The sequence below is a fragment of the Camelus dromedarius genome, chromosome 21, assembly GCF_036321535.1.
Source record: "Camelus dromedarius isolate mCamDro1 chromosome 21, mCamDro1.pat, whole genome shotgun sequence".
NCBI lineage: Eukaryota > Metazoa > Chordata > Mammalia > Artiodactyla > Camelidae > Camelus > Camelus dromedarius.
Window position 1 is genome coordinate 22,496,791 of NC_087456.1, and position 24,220 is coordinate 22,521,010.

At 34.6% G+C, this 24,220-nt stretch overlaps 1 protein-coding gene and 1 long non-coding RNA gene across 5 annotated transcripts in view; one reads left to right on the plus strand and one right to left on the minus strand.

Moving 5' to 3' along the window:
* Window positions 1–8,021, plus strand: part of LOC116148643 (uncharacterized) — a 26,140-nt gene extending 18,119 nt beyond the window's left edge. For both annotated transcript variants that reach the window (XR_004132150.2, XR_004132149.2), the window contains one exon: window positions 7,895–8,021. This is a non-coding gene — a long non-coding RNA (uncharacterized LOC116148643). The remainder of the gene's footprint in view (window positions 1–7,894) is intronic.
* FBXO28 (F-box protein 28) overlaps window positions 351–24,220 on the minus strand; it is a 27,672-nt gene continuing 3,802 nt past the window's right edge. Inside the window, exons 2-5 of one of the 3 annotated variants that reach the window (XM_010993266.3) lie at window positions 16,833–16,942; window positions 12,990–13,128; window positions 6,693–6,888; window positions 351–4,964 (exon numbers count right to left, since the gene is read on the minus strand). In XM_010993266.3, the coding sequence (XP_010991568.2) occupies window positions 4,570–4,964; window positions 6,693–6,888; window positions 12,990–13,128; window positions 16,833–16,942 (840 nt within the window). In that variant the 3' untranslated portion in view covers window positions 351–4,569. Of the gene's footprint in view, window positions 4,965–6,692; window positions 6,889–8,125; window positions 8,265–8,550; window positions 8,633–12,989; window positions 13,129–16,832; window positions 16,943–24,220 lie in introns of those variants that run through there. The other 2 variants (XM_064477272.1, XM_064477273.1) reach the window with 2 other exon arrangements.

The window sequence follows — 24,220 nt, forward strand, 5'->3', positions numbered from 1 at the left end:
GGAATGTTCAACCATGTATTTGAGTTAAAGAATTAATGTAATCTAGAGTCTCATAGCTCCCAGGTGGTTTAGGATGTAGTAGAGCATAGCAGATGTACATAAGCTTTGGAGGCAAGTAGGTCTGGCTTCAAATCCCACGTACGCACTTACTTGCGTAACACTGTGGATATGCTGCTTAACCCGAGTTCAACTTCCCTAGATAGAACACAACCTGCTTTATAAAGCGGCTGTGAGGGTTAAAATCACACGTAACACACACTGATTGCTTCAAGAGGTGGTAGCTATGAACATGTCATTTGTTAGAAGGAGAGCTCCATAATCTTTTGTGCATGAAATACAAAGAAAACAAGTAACACTGGTAACAACACATTTATTTACGTACCCTGTTGTGTGACCGGGAGGTGATTTTCACTTTCCAGTAATTGAATTAGGTTATAACAATTAAAATTCCAGAAGGTAGACTAGTAATTTATTGTTGCTCATGACCATAAGTAAACAGACATGGTACCACATAAAGGAATTTTAAACACGTCCAAACTTTTGGCATAGCTTTGAGTATGGACCAGTATACTTTGGCAATGGACCTAATAGATTACCAGTGTGCTTCTAAATCCCATGGTTCTCTTCAGACACAACAGGAAAAATTCAATTTAATGCTTGAATTTCAGGAATTTAACAAAAGATACTTAGGAAGCTGAAAAAGGCCATTACTTAAGCCTATCATATTTATCACAAATATAAATGTATTGCTATTAAAAAATAAAATCATGGCAGGCAGCAGTCAACTAATTTTGTAGACTATTTAGTATTTCTTGAAAATAACTCACCTCAGATGGTGGGCTACTGAAGTTTGTTATTTTAAAGTAGTTTTTAACTTAACCTTTTGAGGACTAGTGAAAGGAATTCAGATCCCAAGTCAAACAACTGAATGGCATTTCAAATTGGATTTTACATTAGAAATAGCCATTTCCAAGAGACCGCATCATACATGGTATTTCCTTTCAGAATGCCTTTATTCCAGGCTTCGAATCTTACTTACAGCATGATTATGTTTAGAGGGTTTGAGAAATGTTAACAAACGGGTACTCATTGCTAGAGCAGACATAAGAATGTGCTGATCAAGTATCAGATTTCACATTACATTAAAATTATATACTGTTGGAAATAGACAAGATAGGGAGTTCCTAGATCCTGGAAAATAGTATGGCTAAGGAAATAGAGAACTCAAAAAAGGAATCCACCTCCAAGAAACTAATTCAGTATAGTAAAATAGAATTAAGTGCCCTGTCTTAGGAAAAAGTTTATCAATAATAAGGAACAATTGGGACATCATACATCGTTTCTTTGGAGATTAAAGTGCAGGCTATGAAATGGCATATAAAATAATGCATAAAATAGTGCAATCGTAAGGTGCCATTATTTTTATTACACATAGCCTATGTTCACATGTCCATTTTCTCTCAAAAATCCAACTGTAGTGACACCTTTTAGCTTATTTATTTAGGCATTATTTATACTCTGTTTTACCCACTTCAGGGGCTACATAGAATATTTTAACATTTTAACAAGTAGAATAATAGCGCATACATCTTGAAACTACTAAATAGAGATTAAGGCAAGCCCCTGTAAAGTTCAGTACTCCAAAAAACGTTTTACAAAAAAAAGTTGCTTCCCAAACAAGTGGCTTTGTACCTGATGGCACCCCAAGTTTTAAAAACAGTATGATTACATTTATATTTGCCCATTTCCAGGCTCTGTACATCGAAAGAGGAGCTTGAAAAGCAACAGGTTCTATATCCTCACGTTCTAAAATAATTCATATTTCAGAATATGTGGAAACCAAGCCAAGTCTATGTGAGAGATAAGCAGAGGACCCTGTGGTGGGTGAGGGGAGGCAGTCCTCTTCCTTTCTTACATATGCCCTTCCACACTGTATCTGTCTGTAGTGCTGTACCATAACGAATTTGTAAATGGGAATGACTCGTTAAACTAGAGACGTCTTCTCTGAAGGACACCCAAGGAAGATGACAGGAAAACTTCCTATAATCGAGGACAGGATGGTTCTCCTGGGAGGCTAATTTACAATTTTTCTGTAATATACGTCAGTTTTAGCTGATGAAGTACTTTGTGATTTGTTGAAATTAAAATCCCATTATACTATCCAGAAGCAAGTACAACAGCTATCAAATTGGCCAAGGCGATATCCTAACACGTTTTAGCTAGTCTAGGTGAGATCGCAGATAGAACAAATTGAACGGTAGTGCTTTATCTCCTCCTGCTATACCGTGTTCATGCACCAAGTGCAACTCATTAACATGGGCAGGTGATTACAAGTGTATACTGCGGAAGTTTGGATTTGAAACAGAAAATCTGCCTTCTAATAGTGTGAATGCTTATTATGGAAGCCAAATACTCACGTTAACTAATGGAAGACTATAGATACATTTAGGGTATCTAGATGTAGTTTAAAAAGAAACCCAGGAAACTTTAAATAATTTATTAACAACTATTAAAAAATCATCTGAGGTCATATCCCTTTGATGCATAAGGATCATCCTTTGTAAGCCTGTAAACGTACTTTGTTACTTTAAAAAGTCTTCCCATTACCAGGAAAGTAGACTATGAAAGGCCATGGGTATTCCGGTAGGCCTCCTCCAAAGTTGTGACAGTATGGCTAAATCCTATGATTAAACAAATGAGACCTGCTGAGAAAATGAGTTCCAGACGGGGACTTTTATGGATGACCTTGGCTGACAAATGTTTTTTTGGAAATTGTTTATTTTAAAATTACCTTCCCAACAAGCCATGAAACACTTGGATGTTATTTTATGGTTTTTCATTGAAAACATACTACATTGTAAATGGGTTTCAAAGTTAGACAAAGAATTGATCAAACTCTAAGGACAATATTATGTAAGGACAATGTTAAAAATGGATAAAAAGTTTCACTTGGTGAGGTTAATCTATAGGATGCATAACCATGTCATGTTGGACGGATAAAGACAGGTGGTGACCTTGTGCTTTGATTCAACTAAGGTACTTACCAACACCTTAGGTTTTATACAGGTATCAAACTCCCACCTGGAAAGGGATAGTACTCTACATTACACCTAAGTTTATCTTAAATAACTGAAGCCCAAGGCAACAGCTGTTTAAAAGAACTTAATAGTCAAATAATAAACTACATAATTTAGTACATTAAAATAAAACTGGGACAGTAATAAGTGAATGTTTCAAAAATGTACAACTGGGGAAAATAACCACTGTACACAATCTGGAGGTTGTTAAAGTGACCACTTAGGAGGCTGAACAGTGCAAGACATGCTTTTCCAGTTACAAGCTCAAAACAGGAGTGCAAACGAAATTAAAGCTTTTGTTTAAAGTTTTAGGATAAGGAAAGCTTGAAATGAATATTAAAAAGCTTCCCCTCAGGTCATTCCCCAGAAATGAAACGCTCAAAATGCTTTTTCATAATATAATTTTCTTCAATGAACTTTCTTTCATGGCAAAACTACATCCCACAAGCTGGGTTCCCTATTCACAACACCGGTCATGACCACACTTGGATCAAGGAGACACGCAGTGGTGAGTAAGGAACAGTACTAGTTACCAGAGGTCTGCCATCAAGAGAAAGAACTTGGGGTTCTGCCTTAGCCAGTGTACCTGAACCCTACAGAGAATAGACAAAGCAGTGGGCTTTAATATTCTCTTATTCCTGTAAAACTGGAGGACAAATGGACTAGCAAATACCGCCCCCTCCCCCAGAGGCAAGCTGTTGTGGTGGAAGATGTCAAGCGCTTCAGTAAACTAAGACGCCGCTCTAAAAAGTGGAGAAGTACAGAGGTTCAAGATCAATACCAGTGCAAGAGCTTTTTAAGTGAGTTGACTAGGCAATGCATGCATCCATCCATGCAAACGTAGGACATGGCCCCCAAAGAGAACTGAAAACATGTATATACCAACTGGATAAGTCCCTTGCCAGTAGTTTATAAAAATATATAGTCAATACTGTAGAGGCCCCTCCTACAGTCAATACTATGGGAGTCCATTTTAGTTACCCATTACTTCAATACCAAAAAGCATTTACTACTTTTCAGACATTCTAGACAAAGGTCACTTATAACAAAAAGTCAACTTTTTTTTTTTTTAAAAACAAGATACTGTCCATTTAAAAAGTAGATCTTTTCTTTCAAGTGAACAGGACATTTTCTGTATTAAACTGAACTTCTTGTCTGTCAAGACTGGTTTGTTTAAGATTCTTATGTAATGTGCATATATGCAGAAACAAATAAACTTAAACATTATCTGCACAGAAAAAAGTTAACTTCTCAAAACATGATAGAACAGGTCTGGTTAGTACAAATCTATTGCAAAGTAAAAAGATTCTGTGCGTCAGTTCAACCAGGAGAAGCGGGAAAAGAATGTCCCAACCACGAGAGTTCAAGTTTCAGCTGTGTTCTGAAAGCCTAGACACCTAGGGGACACCATGTTGCTCACAGGATCCTGATATGCGTAACTGCTCAAGCGACTAAGCCACGTCTTCCTCTGGAGCTAGAAGCACATTCCAATTTACTTTCTATTCCGGAGACGCTTAGATTTCCTAAGAGAGTCTATGGCTTCTGTGGCCTTTTTGCGTTTCCGAGGAGACTCTTCACTCTGCCCAGACCCTGAGGCGTTTCCTACTGCACTTTCCATCACTTCCCGGAGTTTGCGTTCCAGCTCTGCCAACCGTGCGTTCTGTTCACCTATGATCTGGGTCTGCTCTAGCAGTTTCTGGTCCTGGTCTTGAAGCTGTTTCTGCTGTTCCTGCACTTTGGTGCGAAGCTCAGAAATTTCACGCCTGAGAACAGTCACACCAGCACCATTTGTCTTAACCTGCTGCTGGAGTTTGGTAACCTCTTGTCTTGAAGGGTTTTGCTTGGAGAAGAGCTGCATTGTTGTCAGCGCTGCAGAAGGTCCTGGAACTGTGGAGAAATAGTTGAAAGTGGTCAACTAATCACTTAAAATGTCTCACAACCAGTAATATGTCATTAATTAAACTTATTCAAAAACAGTATCCTTAACAATATCACTTCTGATAATTTCTTCTTGGCAATCTATTTGGTTCAACAGATAAATGAGACATCTTGTTTTAATTCTAAATGACTTTGAATTCTGATTCTCATGTTCATGTGGCAATACACGGACTACCAGCAAATGGAGAAGGGCATTCAATGGCATAAACTTGGATTTAAAATATTATAAAACATTTTTAAGACTCAGTAAGAAAATGCAAGTAGTAAACTAAGAGTAGAATTATTTTCCATCCTATTTCACACAAGCACACATAAACATTCAAGTTACCTATCATATTCTTAAGTCCTCTCTGCACTTAGTTATAGGCAAAGGTTTCAACATTAGCCAAACAATAGGGACACCATCAAATAATAGTGGGCTACATCACACATGATGATCATGAAGAATTTCTGACTTGGTGTAAGAAGCTTTGGAACTATTCTGTTTCAGGAATAAGAGAATATAACACAGGCATAAAAATCACTATTTTAAACTAAAAACCTACTTTAAAAAAAAAAACAAAAAAAAACTTTATCTCCTGAAGATTTTCTTAAAGGACCAGGTGGATCCATGCCTACCCTAAATCCATGTGGCTAATATTCTCCTTGTATATGAAAATAAACAATATTCTCCTTGATTAATGCATTCTTTCTTCTCTTTCTTCTTATCTTGAGCCAATCAACAAGGTTCAGATCAATTCTTAAATCTTGTGAAGTCTTAATCAGACCAATGATGATCTTATTTTCCTCAACACTGTTTCTACTACTCGTTTGGCAATTAAATGGACACTTCTTCAAACTATTTCTCTTGCCTACAATAATTTGAGTCTGGATGTCTTACCTTATGAAACAGTAAGATTCTTGAGACCAGACACCATGTATTACACTTCTTTTTAGTCTCCATAGGACACAGTACAGTGCTGTGCACATAATAGATACTCAGTAAATAATAGATATATTAACACTGAGATGTGTAGGCTTTATTGTTACATTACAGAGAGCCATTCAGTTACCCCACTGAGTACTCCAGGGAGCTAATTGATCTGAACAAACAAAATGTTTTACTAAAATTTGTTCCCTGATTTAAAATATTTGCAGGGGTTGAAGTTACTGAACAGTTCAGTCTTTCAGTAGATAAGGGCACAAGTCTCCAGGATCTGACAGTGTTCAAAATAGCCTTAGGCACCCTGTCTTTTAAAGTAGCAGCTAGATACTCCAGGGGCTGAAATAATTAATTGGTTATTTCTATGAAGAATTTTTTGGGTTTTGTCTGGTATATTTGATTCTATTTTAGGACAATGAATACTAATTAGTCAGAAACATCAAAAAACATACACACATATATCCAGCAATTCTGCTCTAATAAATTTATTCTAATAGTTGTGGACAGGGACAGGGATTTAGCCACGAGATTGTTCTTCAGAGTATAGTTTAAATACTGAAAATCTGGAGACAAATGTGCTTAGTAACAGGGGATCAGTTACATAAGTTATGCGTGTAAGCCAACCTGTCATTAAAAATGAGATACAGTTACAGAGTCAGAAAAGTTCGAGATAAACAGTTAAGTGGGGAGAAGGAGCTAGTTATAAAGCTACATAAACATTATTATAAACTGAACATATTATAAACAAGAGATACCTGGAGGAGAGCCCATGAGTCTTCCAGATACATCTGATCCTGGTAATTTCCTCTTTAGAATTGGAACAATCTTTTCATCAAAGTATTCCATTGCCATGGAGGAAATATCCCTTAATTCTTGAAGTACTTCATGAGCTCGCTGAGGGGCTCTGGTAGAATTGACATATCTCAACACACGATAAATCTCATCAATCACCTAAAATAATGAGCTCTCATTAGCACTTCAGTTTAAAAAAAAAAAAGAAAATAGGACTGCTTGTTTTGCAAGTCCTATAAACACCTATGGGATGACTTAACTGATATACTGACAACTGATAACATTATCTGTGACACATGGCTTTGGGCTTATTCTAATACTTTAAACATTTCATATTTATATTTATTAAGCATCTTTTCTGTACTATACTTACTGGGGCAAAGGATTCAGAATGATTAAAATACAGATCCTGCCCTGAAGGAAATCACAGTATAACTGGGGAGAGACATGTGTAAAGAAGTAAAGAAGGATATACAAATTGCTAAAGAAACCTGAACACTAAACTAAGGAATTAAATCTTGAAAGCAAGCAGGGGTAGGGATGGGGGAACTACCCAAACTCATATTCTATTAATCCTCCAAACCCACTTCACTGTTTTCCGAAGCCCCAGGGACTCACCCTGATTTCCTTCTGTCCTTCACACTGCCACTACATGCTCTATCCTTTAAGTTCTGTTTCTCTAAGACCTGCTGTGGATTGGAATGAGGTCTCCTCAGATCCCACTTTCTTGCTATCACTAAAGGGTAGCAAAAGATCCTTTTTCTTTTTAATAATAACGGCAATGGGGAAACACAAGGCATATACACATGGAGAAGAAATAAGCTCTAACACTCCTGATTCCTAATTCTCTTGCTGGAATGGTAACTGAACCTTCCTTAGACATCCTGCCCTCAGCTTTAATCCCTGCGAGATTATTAATACCTCCCATGGCTTCCACGTAGACATAAAGATAATAACTCACACCTCTAAAGGTCTCCAGTCTGGATAACATCTATTCCAATGGGACTTCACCTAACAAGAACTGTGGGTTAATCAGCCAAACCATTCTGTCACCAAAATATCTCATACCCACCCTGAATCCCACTCACTGTCACTACTGCATTTATCTGGCCAGCACCCAACTCTGGAACAATCTTATAATCTGCCTTTTCTTCTCTTTTTTCAGGCTGCTGAGTACTGCTAGAGAAACACATAATCTTGCAGAACAGTACCAGGACAAATCACAGTCCTCAACACTTTCTAGACTCTCAGGGCAATGAGATAATCCTTGTCAGTCTACCATCATGTGTGCCTAATAAATGTTGGCAAAACTGAACTGTTAGGGTGTATTCTTATCGTGAATCTGAGACTTCACAGGAGAGGCACATTAGTGGGCCTGGCGAGATGACTAGGAATCAGCCTGGGCTGCGGTGGTATACGTGTAGGCAAATGTAACAGGAGATGAGATGTGCTGGTTTTGAATTACACGGGACATGCAGATGATACTAGCCAGGCAGGAGTATCTGGAGATGCATATTAGGAGTTCAGAAGAGAAACTGCAAATGACAGTGAGGCCAGAAGATACAGAATAAGATAGTCAAAGGCAGAATTCCGAGGTACTAGTGCTAAATGATACATTTATTTCTGGCATTGCTACTAGATTATGAACTCATTTTAGAAAAAAATACTATTTTCTTCGATAATAACTTACTGAGCTACCATGTTAGGAATTATCACATATATTAAAAAAATGAAAAAAGAGTACTTTCTCTTGGGCTTACAGTTTAATTATACTAACATATGTTAACTTGTAAGATAAACATTCATTATTCAAGCATTTACCGAATTCTCACTATGTATGCATCACTTTTCAAAGCACTGGAGTAAGAACAGTGAAGGTGGCTGACAAAATCTTCTCACGAAGCTGAAGTAAACAAACAATAATTTAAAATAGTGCCATGAGGGAAAAAGAGGAAAATGTGATAGTTACTGTTGGGGGAAGAGGTAATAACATTAGACTAGGTAGTCAGGAAATGCTTCTTTGACATATTTAAGGTAAAACTGAATGATTAAGAGGAACGAATCACTTGAAGATCTGTGGAGAAAAGCATTTAGGCAGCAGTAATAATGGCAATGGCTTCAAGGTCAGAGCCAGCCTGGCTTGCGTAAGGAGTGCAAGGGTTAGAAATATGCAACCTGTATCTGTATCTCCAAATAGTAAAAATGTATGGAAGTTAGCATACGCTCAAAGCTTTGAAAAAAATGGCCTAATTATTTATATATAATTAAGAAATGGTTAATAAAAAATAAGTTAAAGTAGTAATACAGTATTTTTTAAAGGTCCTTCATAGTGACTGAGGTTCTAGGTACTAGTGTGAGGATATTAAGTGATCTACAGTAGTTTTGTGTTTATCAAAGTTTTTACATGTGTGTTATAAGGAAGAAAAAGTCTCAGTAACATTTCACTTTCCCAGAGAAAGCAGTCTTTTCTGAATCCTCTTTCAGTTTAAATCATGTTAACATCTTCATCAAATCCTTTGTTTTCCCCTCAGAATACACATTACAAGTTGTAAATACATCTTTCTGTTCATTTCTGCGTTCACATAATATAGTAAGCTCAATGAGCTAAGAGACCATTTCTAGTTTCACTGTCAGATTCCCACAGCCTAGCAGTGCCTGGCACACAATAAATACTCAATGAATATTTGTTACATGAATGATAAAGGTAGTCAAACATCATAAATTGGTCAATATTGACACACTAAATAAAACTGTTCAGGGACAAGCCACAGGGTTACACTCAATACAAAAATAGGATTTTAGAGGCCAGATTTTGTTTTGAACATAAATGTCATGGTTAACAGAATTTATATTGAGAGGGATTTTAAAAAGATAACAATACTTGAAATAGTATCCACAGCTTTATTAATAGATCTATCCATATTATGTTTATGTACATAAATACTAGTAGACAGAAGAATATTCACAGTATGTCTGAGCTAGACTAGAAATGACTGTTACAATGATTCCAGCGTGAATAAGACATACATCTTACCCAATGCAAGATGACTTAGTGAAAGACTCATAAGCAGCAAAGGGTAGCTCAAACTGTAGTAAGTTCAATGTACAAGCAAAGTGCTGTGTTTAAAAATGAAAGTAGAGAGACATAAGATCTGTCTGAAAGAACTGAGTACGCCTAATGAAGGACTTGGCAGTGAGAAGTAAGAATTTCAATGGGTAAGGGGAGTTAGAACAGAGTGGAGCTGAGTAGATGGATGATGTGGATGGACAGGTGACAGCATAGAAAATCAACATGTATACAGAGCTATCATGTACCATGCATTTATTCTAGGTTTTAAAAAAATTTATTGTGCAGTTAATCCTCTTCCATAACTCTTATCTTCAGAATTAATTTCATATAAAAATATCCCATAGGGATTACTGATACTAAATTATATCTGTAAACCAATTTGTCAAATATTCTTCTCTTTACTATATTTAGCCTTCTAAATATAGTGTGAAACCAAGGTATCTCTATTTGCTCAAGTCTTCCATTAAAAAACTTAATGTTTTCAAATCTTACTATATAGAGACTATTTTAGTCAAGAATCATTATCTATGTTTTCAAGAAAATTAAAAATATTTTCTTTCCTCTGTCCAAAAGTTACAAGTGAAGGACAGGGTAAAGAAAAAAGGACACTGCATGTTAGAACCAAATGGCTTCTAGCATTCAGTCACCAGTGGCTGCAATGGCTTTAGAGACACATATTAAGAAAGCATAGTATTTACCAATTTTTAAAGTATTTCATTTTCTGAGTAGGTTTAATTACATTCTGAAAATTACTTTAGCAACAGGAATGTAATGGCATGAGTCTTGTGTCCAGTGTAAAGATCACAGGTCTTAGGCAAGGTCACCTAAACTCTTTAATTGCTGTTTCTACCCCTTTCAAATAATATGCCGCATACAGAATCCTACCCAGGCTTGAGATATAATAGTTACGAAAAATATTTTTAAGTTTTAAAAAAGTACGGTAAGAAACCAAATGGATGCTGTACACAGAAATTGATACAATACTGTAAACTGACTATACCTCAAGAAAAAAGAATGCAAATTAAAAAAAAAAAGGAAATAACTATCATATTTCTAACACATGCAATTTACTGTCATGCTTTTGTTTAAAGTGGCACAGTAATAAATGACATACTATCAGTATCATTTAAGCGTTCTGACTCTTGTGGACGAGTGATAATTTCTTTGTTTAATGTTCAGCAAACAAAGTTCCTATCAAAATACTGAATCTCATATGTTCTCATTTTCTATTTTTGTCTTTTTGTTCCATTTGAGATATCCTTATTTTTCCTTTCCATCCCTTTTATTTAAATTTTTTTCTTCCATATTTAAAAAACTGAAGTGCATTTAAGATTTTCTGAGTATTTCTTTATACAGCATGGTTTGACTGTATCTGTTATTCTCCATTCTCCATTTCTACCACCTTAGTTGGTACTAGAATTTAAAGTGAAAAGTCAACAAGTGGTTTCCAAAAAAGAGCAGGATTCAACTGGATTTAATCTCATTTGTCTAGACAGTAAATATCATCATTCCAACCACATGATCCTGATGAACTAGAACAAAAAGATGGGCAACTTCTGCAAAGGGCAGAAACGAAAACATCTTTGCAGGCCACAGACTTTGCTGCAAGCTACTCAACTCTTGTTAGTAACAACTGACTAAACTGTCTCTGAGGTTATGAAACATTGAGGGGGAGGGTATAGCTCAAGTGGTAGAACACATGCTTAGCATACAGAAGGCTCTGGGTTCAATCCCCAGTACCCCCTCTAAAAATAAATAAACCTAATTACCTCCCCTAACCAGCCAAATTAAAATAATTAAATAATATAATAATAAATAAATAAAATATAATTAAAAAAAGGGGGTGTGTGTATAGCTCAGTGGTAGAGCATGTGCTTATTTAGCATGCACAAGATCCTGGGTTCAACCCCCAGTACCTCCATTAGGAAATAAATAAATAAACCTAATTACCTCTCCCCACCACCCACCCTAAAAAAACAAAAAAACATGAAACTTGGAGATGTTTCTTAAATATTCATAATCTTAACATTATAAGATACACAATAAAAACTATGAGACTATAGGAGACAACCTATTCCAGTTCAGTGAACATCCCAGGAACACTTGAGAGTTAAGGCTAACACAACATTGTAAATCAACTATATATAATTCAATTAAAAAAAAAGAGTTAAGGGCTATGAATCAGACCTGGATAAAATCTGGCATTGAGAATCAGAATCTAAAGTTTCTAACTGGTCACCCTTTTATAGCCCCCTACAAAAGCAATAGTAGCTAATATGAGGAACGTGAGCTATATCAAAGAATACTTCAAATAAAATAAAAAACAGAACTCCCCTGACTCCCAATAAACATCACAGATTGAAAATGGAAAAAGTACACATAAAATGTTGCCCATGTTAATTATCTATGGAAATAACAAAAAGAGGACGTTCAGATTTTACTAGGTATTACTTAGTTCCAACCATGTTAAGGGAGCCTTTTATCAGTATCAATGAAGTAGCAAAATTACCTTTAATTCCACCTCCATCCCTTCCACATAAAAAGATACAGATACTACTTCATTCTGAATTTACACTCAATTCAAGAAGCAAGATACTAGTGAAGGTATGAGTAGCATGTTGAATGTTGGGGTCTTTATTAACTTAGTAACAATAAATACACCACAATATACTTATTTCTGTGTTAAACAGCACTATTACTTAGCTCTGAGTATACTGCTACACAAAAATTATGTATTCTTGTCAGATCTGGAAGTTTGTAAATTGTCTCCATGAAAGATTTCTCAAAACAAAACCAACCTGTCTCTCCTACTCTGCCTCCCTAAGATTATAACAATCTTGAAGGCAGGGACAATACCTATCGTTTTCATTGCTGTCACTCTGGCATCTTAACAAAGAGTAAAATCTCAACATTTTTTCTTGAGCATGAATTCTTAAAAAGCTCTTCTGAAGAATAGTAGGGCTTCTAAAGAATGTGTATTTTATAATTAGAATTTTAAATATAAAGAGCACATAAGTTCTATATATTTATTAAGTTACTACATAGAAGCTAAACAAATCCATTCATAGAAACTCACTCAAAGAGGCAGGAATAATTCTGTCATTTAAAAAAAAATCACTTTGCAACTTTATAATAATTTAAAGTTTATACAGTGCAATCCAGCTGTTCCAGGTAAGCAATTCTATTTTACCTTTCCTGGGATGAAGCAACAAAGATTGGAATCCACATACTTCATGAAAGTCATATTTAACAGTGATAGCCTTGTTTCAACAGCAGCAAGGATGTCTGCATGACGAGCTAAAGAATGGTTTCTCCTTTCTGACTCTCTTCTACAAAAAAAAAGGGGGGGGCAACCATTAAAAGAAGTATTGTAGACCAAAACGTTAAGCACTCAAAATGCCTTAATGTAAGCCTAACATTTACATGTTAATTTAGAAATCTACAATTGGGTCATAATTTAATTAATTGTAACGAAAAATGAGTCACTGTGTTCAGAAATTCTTACCAAGGACTAGCACTCATTGATAAGATATTTGGAAAAAAGGTTTTTCTTGTTTTGTTTTGTTGCTTTGTACTATATCAATCCTAATGGCTATTACAATAAGAGAAATTAGATAAAAGAATTACACATGGACATAAAGGTAAGAAACCATATATTTTTGCCTTTAAAATCAGCTCATTTGAACTTTTTAAAGTTTTACTGAGAAATAATTAACATATAATAAAATTCATTTTTAAAGTGTACACTTTAATAGTTTTTAGTATAGTCACAGCTGTGTACCCATTAGAACTATCTACTTTCAGAACATCTTCATTATCACAAGAAGAGAGCCTGTAACCATTATCAATCTCTTCCGTTACCTAGCCCCTAGTAACAACTAATTTAGTTTCTGTTTCTATGGATTTGCCTATTCCAGCCATTTCTGATAACTGGAATCATAACAGCATGTGTAGTTTTGTGTCTATCTTCTTTCACTTTGCACAGTTTCCAAGGTTCACCCATGTTGTAGCATGTATCACTAGTTCTTCACTACTTTTTACTGTTGAGTAATATTCTATTAGTAGACATATCATCATTTTGATTATCAATTCATCTAGTGATGCACTTCTGGGTTGTTTCCACATTTGACTATGATGAATAATGCTGCTATGAATATTTGTGTACAAGTTTTTGTGTAGACACAGCCTCATTTCTCCTGGATATATACCTAGGAGTGAAATTGCTGGGTCATTTGTAACCCTGTGCCTAACTTTTTGAGAAACAAACCGTCTTCTCAAGTGGCTGCACCATTTTATAATCCCCCCAGTCACAGATGAGGGATACAATTTGTCCATATCCTTCCCAACACTTGTCTTTTTAAATTTTAGCCATCCATCCTGATGGTTGTAAAGTGGTACCCCACAGTATTCTGATTCCTAATGCCCTGATGACTAATGATGCTGAGTATCTTTGATGCGCTTGTATATATTCTCTGGAGAAATTTCTATCAAATCCTTGCCCACTTTCAATTTGGAGTTATTTATCTTTTTATTGTTGACTAGTAAGAGTTCTTCATACAATCTGGATACAAATCCCTTAACAGATACATGAACTACAAATGTTTTCTCCCATTCTGTGATTAGAATTTCCATTTTCTGGATGGTGTCCTTTGAGGCTCAGAAATTTTAAACTTTGATGAAGTCTGGTTTGTCTACTTTTTTTTGTTACTTATGCTTTAGGTGTCTATCTAAAAAAGCATTGCTTAATGATATGACTGACAAAGGCTTAAATTCCAGAATATAAAAAAGCTCATATAACTCAATTACAAAAAACAATCCAATCAAAAAACGAACATGATCTAAACAGACATCTCTCCAATGAAGATATACAGATGGCCAATAGGTATGCGAAAAAATGCTCAGTATTGCTAATTATCAGAGAAATGTAGATCAAAATCACAAAGAGAGATCACCTCATACTAGTCAGAATGGCCATCATTAAAGTCCACAAATGATAAATGCTGGAGACGCTGTAGAGAAAAGGAAATCCTCCAACACTGTTGGTGGGAATGTAATCTGGTGCAGCCACTATGGAAAACAGTATGGAGATATCTTAAAAAAACAAAAAGTACGCTTACCATATGATCCAGCAATCCCACTCCTGGGTATATATCCTGAGAAAACTCTAATTTAAAAAGATACATACACCTTAGTGTTCATAGCAGCACTATTTACAATAGTCAAGACACGGAAGCAACCTAAATGTCCATCAACAGATGAATGGATAAGAAAGTTGTCACTCACACACACACACACACACACACACACACACACACACACACACACACAGGAATACCATTCAGCCATAAAAAAGAATAAAATTTTGCCAGTTGCAGCAACACGGATGGACCTAGAGATTATTACACTAAGTGATGTAAGTCAGACAGAGAAAGGCAAGTATCATGTATCACTTATATGTGGAATCTAAAATGACAAAAATGAACTTACTTAGAAAACAAAAACAGACTTACAGCTATAGAAAACAAATTTATGGTTACCAAAGGGGAAAGGAGGGAGAGGGACAAACTAGGAGTTTGGGATCAGCAGATACAAACTACTATATACAAAATAGATAAACAACAAAGTCCTACTGTATAGCACAGAAAACTATATTCAATAGCTTATAATAACCTACAATGAAATAGAATATGAGAAAGAATATATGTATTAACTGAATGACTATGCTGTACATGAGAAACTAACACAACATTGTAAATCAACTATACTGTAAGTAAAAAAAATACAAAAAAATTTGCCTAATCCAAGTTCATGAAGGTTTATGACTGTTTTCTTCTCAAGGTTTTATAGTACAGCACTGACATTTACACTTAAGTCTATGATTCATTTTAAGTTAATTTTTGTATATGGTTTGAGAAGGGTGTCAAACTTCATTCTTTTATCCCAGCATCATTTGTTGAAAACACTTCTTTCCCCACCGAACTGTCTTGGCATTCTTGTGGAAAATCAACTGACTAAAAATGTATGGGTTTATTTTCTGGCCTCTTAATTCTATTCCACTGAGCTATATGTCTATCCTCATACCAGTATCACACTATTTTGATAACTGTAGCTTTGTAGTAAGTTTTGAAATTGGGAAGTGGTAGTCTTCCAATTTTGTTCTTCTTTTTCAAGATTGTTTTGATTATTCTGAGTCTTTTGCATTTCCATAGGAATTACAGGATCAGTCTGTCAATTTCTGCAAAAAAAGACAGCCAAGATTTTGATAGGGGTTGCATTGAATGTATATATCAGTCTGGGGAGTACTGCCATCTTAATATGAAATCTTCCAATCCATGAACATAGAATGCCTTTCCATTTATTTAAGTCTTCTTTAATATCTTTTAACAATGTCTTGTGGTTCTTAATGCACAAATTTCAGACTTCATTATATTTATTACTAAGTATTTTATTATTTTCAATGTTACTGTGAATGGAATTTAAAAAAATTGTGGTTTGTTTATTTATTTAATTTTAGAGGAAGTACTGGGAATTGAACCCAGGACCTCATGCATGCTAAGAATGTGCTCTACCACTTGAGCTATACCCTCCCCCTAGAGTTGTTTTAACTTCATTTTGAGATCATTTATCAATAGTGCAAAGAATTATACAATTGATTTTTGTATACTGATTTTGTAACTGGTATCCCTGCTAAACTTGTTTAATTAGCGCTAATAATTACTGTATCTTTTATATAATATCACAGATGTACAGGATCCTGTCATCTATGAATAGAGCTTTACTTCTTCCTTTTCAATCTAGATGCCTTTTATTTCATTTTCTTGCCTAAATGCTCTGACCTTAAACTAAAATGCTGAACAGATATGGTGAGAGTGAACAAACCATAGTAAAATCATTTACTGTGATCTGTGTACCCTTTGCTACAAAAACTTGGAAACCATTTAACATGTAAACCTTACTGAGATTAAAAAAAAAAATTCAAGAAACAAACAAAATAACCAATGATAAATTATGGCCATTGTTCACCATAACATACCTTGGGAGCTGTGCTTTCACTTGTTTCTGACATAGATTATGATACCTTTCCACTTTCAGAAATCCCTGATTCAACATTCTCTGGCAAACCAAGTCCATTCTTTTACAAACCTATGGGAAGAGAGGAGGAGAAAGAACAATTTAAAAAAGAAAAAACCAAACTGATAATACAGAATTAACTTAGACTCATAACTGATGGCTGAAAGTTCTCTGTGCTAGTATTGTTCCCCAGTTTGCTATATGAATCAATTTATGTGGGTAAATCCCTCATTATAACTTGCAATATTGCATTTAAAAATTAGTATTATGTGTAGGCAAGGAATACTTTATTCCTTTACTTTAGGTATTTGTTGAATGTTCTGAATGTATCCCCATTATCATGGTCAGAGACCACAGTTCTGAAGATCAGCAAAACAACATCAGATTTTTTATGGTCTGGAACAAGAAAACTCTCCTTTATCCAAATATACATATTAAAATTTGGGTCTAACCCCTCACGAAGTTTATATGATCTATAACAGAATTAGAGTTTTTCATTATTTCTTCTAGTGATTTGGATTAACTATGACAGTTTACAATGGCCGAGGCCTATATTAGATAGTTTCATATCCTCCAAAATATCTTAACAGGTATAATGAAATCTTAACTATTTTGAATCCTTAAAAAATATGGTATCTTTGTACAATAAAAGCACAGCATCAGAAGTCAGAAACCTAAATTTGAGTCCAACTTTTATACATCCTTGAGCAAGTCAGCTACCATTTGAAACCCTGAATCAGACGTCTGTAAAGTATGGATAGTACCTAGTATATAGGGATATCATTAGGATTAAATGAAATAATGCTTGCTGTATCACTTGGTAAAAAATATAAAGTGCTACATAAAAATTGTGTTAAATAAAGTTTGTCTTAGTACTAATTTGAAAACTTTGCTTCATATACTTAGTTCTTATATTTCTGAGATATTCTAGTATCTGTCATATTTTAATGAAACCAACTACACAAAATGTTTGTTCTTTGTTCCCTGAAAATTTTGCAGTGACTCAAAGTTTATTCTCACTGTGTAGGTGTGGATGTTGAAAGTGCGACACTGAGAGATTATTGAGATAAACCTACATCAAGGCTAAGTCAATTAGTCAGGGGCTATTGTATGCACCTTTCTATTTCTCACAGTCCCCAAACACAAATGCTTGACAAATACTTGTTGAAATGAAATACTGATGAAACTCTTGCTGCAAGTTTGCTTTCGCCCGAGATTACAGGGACAAAAATTCTGGTAAACTGGGTTGAAGCTAATAAAGGTTTTGATACACTAATATTAAACACCAGATATCTCCTAAATCACAGTATGTCAAATGAAAGGTACGAAGGTAAACAGTTCTTTCCAATTTCAAAGTAAATTAAAATATAATAAAGTTTAAATACTAAGAGTAATTTTAATGAATTATATTTAAAAATACAGTGGAATCCATTTCTAACTAAATAAGTTATCAACATTTGTTCAGAATCTACTGAAAAAATAACAATATATATTAATGTAAATGTTTCTAAAAATATTTAATGAGTTACATTTTTACAAATCTCTGATGTATGGTTTAATAGAACACAAGTGAATTTCATTATCTGCTTCTTCTACATTCAATTTACTGAGGTATGCTTACCTTAGAAACTAATTCTAGAAAACACAATACACAAGTGCAGATTTCATTAGCTCTAAGAATGATGACATCATCACGTCACAGAGCTAATTCCACTGTACACTTGTGAAAGACTGAGAGTAAAAAATGCAAATACCTTAATTAGTACAATGAAAATACTTTAGATCTTACACACTCCCTGAATGGGTCTTGGGAACCCCTCTGGGATCCCTGGACCACACTTTGAGAACCAGTGCCCTAATCCTGAATAATCACATTGCCATGAACACTGCTATTGAACTTCATGTGAGGAGAAAAAGAAACTTTTATTATGTTATTGGAGGAAGGAAAAGAGAGTGTGTCTGTGTGTGTATATTATGAAGGGGAATAAAGCAGACTGAATCCTCATCTTTCATAGTAGAAAGTCAACAGATATCATCAAGTAGAAGAAAAACAACACAAAGACTTGAAAGTGGTACCTCTGGGGAATAAAAATTGAGGGTTTTATTGTTACTGTTGTTGCTAAAACTACTTGCTGTGAGGCATCCTCTAACACAACTTCGTAGAAGAATACTACTTGTCTTTGTGGACTCTACAACCTCTTTGATAATTTCTGAGTTGAATAATGGAACTAAATGCACTGTGGTGATCATTTCATAGGTTTTTTTTGCAAATCAAATCCCTATTCTGCACACCTTAAACTTATACAGTGCTGTATATCAATTAAATTTAAATAAAACTGGAAAAATATTCATTTACAAATTAAAAAATTAAAGTCAATTACTAGAATAATAATTCCCAAGGTATTGTCTATACATTATTTTATTATAGTAGAATTTTGCTGCACTGAATCTAGCTAAATACTAGAATTTAGGTATCTTGTAATAATCTAGAAATGCAACTGAATATAAGTACTGACTAGTATGAGTATACAATTGACCGGGAGATGAGACTATGAATAAATAACCAGATAAGGTCAACCAAGGAAGACCTCACATGATACAAGTTTTGAACTAGGCTTTAAAGGAAGCAAGGGGGGGGGGGGAGGGTATAGCTCAATGGTAGCTTAATCCCCAGTACTTCCATTAAATAAATAAATAAGCCTAATGACCCCTCCCCTCCCCCAAAATTAAAGGAAATGAGGACAAGGACTGCTCAGTTAGAGCTGACCGGACAAAGGCACAAAGTCTGTAATGGATAAACCATTAGCAAGCAAACTACTTCTAAAGATAGATCAGATGTACAGGCTAAGCTGAGAGGAATAAAATCTCCCATGTTTTGAGTGGAAAAATCAGACAGTAATGAGAAAAAAGTTTCCATTTTTGGAAAGATCTGGTATTGGGACAGTTGACTGGTCATTTTCTGTAAGCAACTATAATGTCAGGACTACAGATATGGTTCTGGAAATTTCAGATGAAGATAGCTGAAATCACTGCAGAAGAACCCCCAAATGAAGAAGTAAAAGCCAAGAAATAAAGGCTTATAGATGGAGCCTCAACTGACCCTTAAAAGCTGGTAAAAAGATCAGAAAATATATACCTGAAACTAATACAATACTGTAAATCAACTATACTTCAATTTTTAAAAAATCAGAAAATACAAACTAGAATAGCACCACAAAAGCCAAAGAGATTTTAAGCATTAGTCCATATTGTAAGAAAAGAACAGAATTTAATGTGGTATTCTTCCCTTTGTAAATGTTCCCTAAGCATGGACTGACGAATAGCATAAAAACAAAGACACAACAGATTATACATCTTTTGTCTAGGGCTCTGAAAGAAGCAAAGTGACCTCTGAAAAACAGAAATACACTAATCTTCCCCAAGGTGAGCAGTTTAACGATAACTGCTGACAATGTATGTTAACTTGCAAAACAAAGTTATCTCATTTAAAGTGAAGCTCTAAATCTGGGGCTATTTTAACTATTTCCTGGGGCTAAAGGGAAGAAATTTCATTTCCCCAGTGATTAAAATAAAAATCCTAGCAATCTGCCAATTTATCCAAGACAGTAAAATAAAATCCTGGAATCTAATATGCAAAGATGATGACCATGTCAAAAACAATTGTGTATTGAGAGATTAGGAAAAATATACACTATAAAAACAAAAGGAAACTAATGGAATAAATCGGTTTACAATGAAGACATTAATCTTGGTGCCTCTGCTATTTGCTGTTCTAGTATGAAGAACAGATGTGGTTTTTTTCTTTGTCAATTACTTCAAGACTTAAAAATGCCATGTTTATTCTTTTTATTATTTTCTAACTTAAGTGGTCAGTAATAAAAATTCTTCTTCACTTGTATTTATTTAGAAATCTTTTTCGATCTGTTGTGCCACTATGGCCCTTCTTAACCATGCAAGACACATACACCATAAATTTGTGAAACCCCAAATTTTCCTGTTAAACCTAATCTTTAATATCAATTCTTAGTTGATCATAAGATGCACATTTTTCATCTTTTAAATTTTGACAGTGGAACAGTCTCATAATATATGATATATTATAATATAATTGGCAGCATTTCTTTCTCAGATATTTGTCCTAGATGTCTTGAAGTGTAGTATGCTGGACTTCTTTAATTTTGTTTAAGATGCTGTAGAAACTTCAAGATATGTTATCAATTTAATAAAAGCTCTTCTGGAAAAGAAAGTACTGCCGCAATAATATAGATACAATTTGATCAAGATGTATTCTCATTTCAAAAATGTTAAAATATGAACTATATCTGAGAATCAAGGAAATATTGTAATAGAACCAAAATTTTTATGTACTTATTTCATGCTCTATAGTTCTCAAATGAATTGAACGGCTAATGGTTTTCTCCAATTTAATCAGGACGCTATTATCAAAGGTTACACTGCTTATCAGACCCTAGAATTCAAAGGAACTTAGACACTAGAACCTATCCTTTCTTCTTCAGGGAGAAAACTGAGGCCTTAAGAACTTATATGATTTGACCAAGGTCATCCACCCATTCAGTGGCAAAAGTGAAATTAAGAATCCAGGTCTTCCAAACTGTCTTTTAAATTTAGTGATCTGACACTATACAGACTGAAACGATTATCCTAATTATCCTCAACTGATCAGGGTCACAAATAATTCTCTACTGCTATGATGCTAGTCTAGAAAGTAGGACTTCTTGAGGCAATATAGGATTTTAAGGACATTAGTGGGGGTTCTTACAATATTGCTAAAGTTTAGAGATGGAGCTAAACCAAGATCTTCCTATAATCCTTTCAATCAGACAAATCTGCATCGAAGAACATTTGACAAACCATCTGGACTGAATTCTTCAAAAAGTCATGAAAGAATGAAAAAAGTGAAAAAGTGGGAGGAATGTTCTAGATTAAAAAGACTAATGCTTTATTAGATTTAAGAATCTTAACTGCCTCTTCAACCCTTCCAAGCCATAAGAAATATTTTTGGGGACAACTGAAAAATCTGAATATAAAATGTAATATTAAATCCCTCGGAAGTGATGATATTGTGACTATATAAATGTATTTAGGGATAAAATGTCATTATATTTGTACCTTACTTTCAAATGGTGAATGAGCATACAAGCCAAAGAGATAAAGCAAATGTGGCAAAAAGTTAATGACAGGTGATAAAATCATTTTAAAAAGTGAACAAAGAATGAGTCAGTCCTATTTGTCTTTTTAGTGAATTCCTCTTAATTCCCTTTACCTATTAAAATTACGGATACCACTTGACAACTCTTTCATAAGAATACTTTACCCTTTTATAAAAAAAAATTCTATCTACCTGGCATGGATTGTTTAAGATATAATACTATATATGGAGAGAGAGAGAGTTAATTCTCAATTGTCTGTTGGTAAAATTACAACAAATTTAAAATTCTCTGGGTATCTCTCCTAAATATTCACTTGGAAAGAAAACATAAATTTATTTTAATATTAGCCTGAACAAAACAATTAGGAAGAGAAGTCTGTTTGCAGGATTTCTATATTATACCCTAAAGCCAAACAGAAAAGCCTTTCTGATTAATTTTTGTCTATACCATTAAAATAGATCCACCTTATTAATTTTGATTCTCATAAGAGTACTTTTTTTTAGTCAATCAGCTTCTTAAAATGGTCTTATAGAGTGCTGAAGACATTCTGGATGAACTAAAAGCTTCAAATTACAAAATTTTTCCTATCTCTTCTGTTGGAGGTAAATGTTAAGCAACTGATTTTTCAGCACTATTACAATTTATAGAGAAAACACTTTTACTTCACAATGACATATTTTCTGTTGTTTACTCAAAGCAATAAATGTTTTAAGAACCATTTCATTTATTCAACAAATATTGAGCACTTATCATAGACAATCTAAGGCCATAAGGATTCATCATGGAAGGACATGTCCCTGTTTGTGTGGAGCTTAAATTTAGTGGGAAACAGGCACTTCCAAAGATAATTCCAATATAATATGTGAGAAATACTACCTGTTCAGATTACAATCACAGGCTTTACTGAGCTATCAACACTTGAAGTAGTAGATATTTTGTACCTTGAAGGTACAGATATTTTCTAGGTGAGAAAAACAAAGGAGAGGTTGTAGGCAGAAGAAAAAGCATGTGCTTGGAGAGGTCTAAGATGTTTGGGAAACTAAACAACCTGACGTTTGTTTCAACCAATCCTAAGTGTGAAATGCTAGAAGTAGGTAGTTGGGAGAATCCTGGAACAAGAGTTATCTTTTGCTCCTAGTCTCAAAAATCATGAAATTGGATTAGTCCAATTACTTTGAATAGTCCATCCTTTTAGGATAGAAGGTACCTTCCTCAATACTGTAACAATCTATACTATTCAGTTTACCAAGGTATACGAGTATATCTGGCCTTTTTTATGAAATAATGAAGATGTTGAGAAATGGATTTTGTTTTGTTTTGTTTTGTTTTTTGCACTTGAGTAAGGAAAAACACTCGAGCAGGGAGCTGTCAGCCAAGATGACCAGGAGGGACAGCTCCCTGTTTTGTTTTTTTTTCAAACATCATTACTTGTTCCACCCACCAAAAGCTGTCAAACCTAGAGATTCTCAAAAAAAATTTCTTAAATTTGACAGGCCTATTAAATAAAAATGGTGGAAAGTACGAGGGAGTCTGACCACTCATCTAGGACAGTTAAAACTTCACACATCCAAATTCAACCTCATCTTAACCCCTGAAAAAGTCACCATTCTCCAATTACTTCATTACCTTATATGTCATTTTTTTTTTCTGCTGGGAATGTTCTTTTACTAACTGGATGAAAATTAGTTATCCTGAGGAAGCCTCTCTTGATTAACCTCAACATTCCTGTATTTACTACTATGCATTTGTTATCCTGGTGCTTTGTAAACTTGCTCAAGGAAGGTATGTACATTCTGCCTCAATGATGATACTGTGGGCAGAGTTACAGACTAAATACCTTTATTTTGCGAATCTGCAGGAAGAGTGAATTGTCCCCCAAATGTTATAATTTCTTACCTATACTTAAGCACTTGTTAATAAAATCAATAACCTGAAGATGACATGATAGGGAAAAAACCCAGCAATGCAGAGTGTATTTTCTATAATACAGCAATACAGAGCAGTGGTTCTCAAAATGTGGTCTAGGGACCCTAGGATTCCCAAGATCTTTCCAAGGGTTTGCAAAGCCAAACTATTTTCATAAAACTAAAATGTTATTTGCCATTTTCATACTCATTCTCTCACAAGATGCAGCAAAGTTTTCCAGAGGCAACATGACATGTAACAGCAGTCAATGAAA